The following is a 2,879-nucleotide window of genomic DNA, read 5'->3' as shown; positions in this document are numbered from 1 at the left end:
AATCCTACTGTCTCAGCCTCCCAAGTAGCTGGGACCACAGGCATGTGCCACCATGCCCGGCTAATTTTTTCTACATATATTTTTAGCTGTCCAATTAATTTCTTTCCATTTTTTGGTAGAGACAGGGTCTCGCTCTTGCTCACGCTGGTCTCGAACTCCTGAGCTCAGAACGATCCGCCCGCCTCGGCCTCCCAGCGTGCTAGGATTACAAGCGTGAGCCACCGCGCCGGGCCGTGACACTTCGTTTTATTTATTTTTATTGTGAAGGTACATCCTCAGTCTTTCAAACACATGTTCTGCCTTGTGATTATCTTTCAAATTCTTTTAGAGCAATTTTTGTGAAACCATGGATAAGTCAAAAGTTCATGTTATTTTCAAATATGAGTTCCCTTCGTGGAACAAATGCGGCACAGACAGCTCGAAATATCAATGAAGTGTTTGAGAAGGATGTGGCTAATGAATGAACAGTAGGTCAATGGTTTGAGAAGTTCCGTTGTGGTGATTTTAATCTTGAAAATGAGCCACGTGGGCGATCTGAGACCAAGGTGGATAATGATGAGCTCAAAGCTACAGTGGAAGCGAGTCCATCTCAGCCTATGCGTGAATTAGCAGCAAGGTCTGATGTTACCATTCCAACAACATTAGACCATTTGAAACAAATTGGCAAGGTATAGAAGCTGGATAGATGGGTTCCACATGAATTAAATGAGAGTCAGAAGAGAAATCGTCTCAAAGCTTGCCTTTCTTTGCTATCATGACATAAAGGCGAACCATTTCTACACCGTATCTACACCATATTGTTACGTGTGATGAAAAATGGATTCTTTTTGACAATCGCAAGCATTCAGCACAATGGTTGGATAAAGATGAAGTGCAGAAACATAGTCCAAACTCAATATTCATCAAAGAAAGCTAATGGTGTCTGTTTGATGATCCAGCGCTGGTATTATCCACTAAGCTTCACGAAACCTGGTCAATCAATTACAGCGGATGTCTGCTGCATCCAATTGGATGAAATAATGAGAATGCTTGCAATTAAGGAGCCAAGATTGGTCAACAGAGAGAGGCCAATGCTCTTGCAAGACAACGCTCAACCACATGTCGCACAAACAATGCTGCTCAAACTACAGAAGATGGACTTGGAAACTCTCTTGTCATCTACCATATTCACCAGACCTTGCACCAACTACCACGTCTTCCAGGCTTTGGTCCACTTCTTGCAAGGAAAAATACTTAATTCTCAACAAGCTGTCGAAAATGCCTTTCACAATTTCATTGCCACTCACTCTCCAGGCTTCTTTGCTGCTGCCATAAACAAGCTACCGTTAAGATGGCAAAACTGTGTTGACAGTTTAGGTGCATAGTTTGATTAATTGTACTGCTTCTTATTTGAGATATACTAAATTACACTTTAATTCGAAATCGGACATTTCATGTTAAATGACCTAATATTAATGTATTTCAGTCAGTGGAATAAAATAAATTCCTTTAAAATTTTCCTACTAGTTTTATCCTTTTTATATAATGGCCCCAATTTTTATAGTTTTGCCGTTTTAAAAATAATAGCTATGCATTTAGAGAATTTGTTCCCTTGGATATTGAAAGATTTTTTTTTAAGTAGTTATAAGCTGGCTAGAAACCCTCACCTTCTGAAAGATGTAGAGAGATGGAAACGTACGGGATATGTCCAACTTAATTAATTCCAGACTGGCCTCTCGATCAGCAACAGATACACCTGCATTTGCCAAGTAGATAAAATTTAAATGATCACTTGGCTGTAAAAGTTCAATTTTATAAACACAGAATGATCACATAGCATATGTGCTATTTAAAGAAAGTTAAAAGCTGAATAATCAAGAAATTGCAAGAAATGTCACATAGCTTTTGCTAGAACTTATAAAGAAAATATCTATATACTTATCAGAAAGTTATATGGTGAAGGATTTCTACTTCCAATTTTTATAGAAGATAGAGGCAGACCATCATTCCCATGGTAACAAGAAAAAAAAATTACAAACATCACATTTTTTCAAAAAATCATCAGACATTTGTGGATACAGAGAGATCAAGAGGATTTAAATTTCAGAAAGGGAAGAGCCTTTCCTAGGTGAATGAATACCAGAGGCCATTCTTCTACCTAGGGGCATCCGCCAAGTTTGGGCATGGGCTTAGGATCAAGCTTGCCATAGAGTACAAAGGTACTCTGCTTGGGGAAAGAGAAACCAGAAGAGCTTTTCATGGCCAAATAAGACTGATGTGACAGATAGTAATCTGGAGTTCTGAATGTATATCTGGTTTTCCCCATGGGACTTTTCTGCATGCAGGTCAGGCTAGAAAGGCAGAACAAAATCATCCAAGTCAAATGGTTCTTAGGAGAGCATCTCACTGGACAGAGACACGTGTAATCGAAATAGGACAGTTTTTCCGAAACCCGAAATAAACTAAATCTATCTCAAGCTGCAACCTTGCCCTGACCTAGCTCAATTACTGATTTAATTGAGGTAATAAACTCTTATTCCAACTGCCTAACAGCAAAGAGCATGCTTCCTGTACAGAAGAAACCTCAGCATATACATTTTATATATGGTGTCTGGCATATATTTTAAAAATTTAAGATATGCAAAGAAACAGGAAAATGTGACTTAAAATCAAGGGTAAAACCAGCCAATAGAAGCAGATCTGCAGATGATGTAATATTGGAATTAACAGGTAAGAATGTTACTATAAACATGTTAAATAGAGGGAAAGATAGAAGAAATATATGGGATGGAAAGGTGAAGACTTTCAACATAGAAACAGAATGTATAAAAAGAACCAAGTGCACATTCTAGAATTATAAAGTATAATATCTGAAATTAAAAACTCAATGAACAGATTTA

The 2,879-nt window shown here is 38.0% G+C and overlaps 1 protein-coding gene across 1 annotated transcript in view; it reads right to left on the bottom strand.

Annotated features, from left to right (window-relative positions):
• TBC1D12 (TBC1 domain family, member 12) overlaps window positions 1-2,879 on the bottom strand; it is a 154,335-nt gene that overhangs the window by 45,648 nt on the left and 105,808 nt on the right. The window contains exon 5 of the mRNA XM_012659668.1: window positions 1,647-1,775. Coding sequence (XP_012515122.1) covers window positions 1,647-1,775 — 129 coding nt within the window. The remainder of the gene's footprint in view (window positions 1-1,646; window positions 1,776-2,879) is intronic.

Source organism: Propithecus coquereli, unplaced genomic scaffold (genome assembly GCF_000956105.1).
Source record: "Propithecus coquereli isolate 6110/MARCELLA unplaced genomic scaffold, Pcoq_1.0 Scaffold63, whole genome shotgun sequence".
NCBI lineage: Eukaryota > Metazoa > Chordata > Mammalia > Primates > Indriidae > Propithecus > Propithecus coquereli.
Note: the sequence above shows the minus strand (reverse complement) of the source record. Positions and strands in the feature narration are given on the sequence as shown.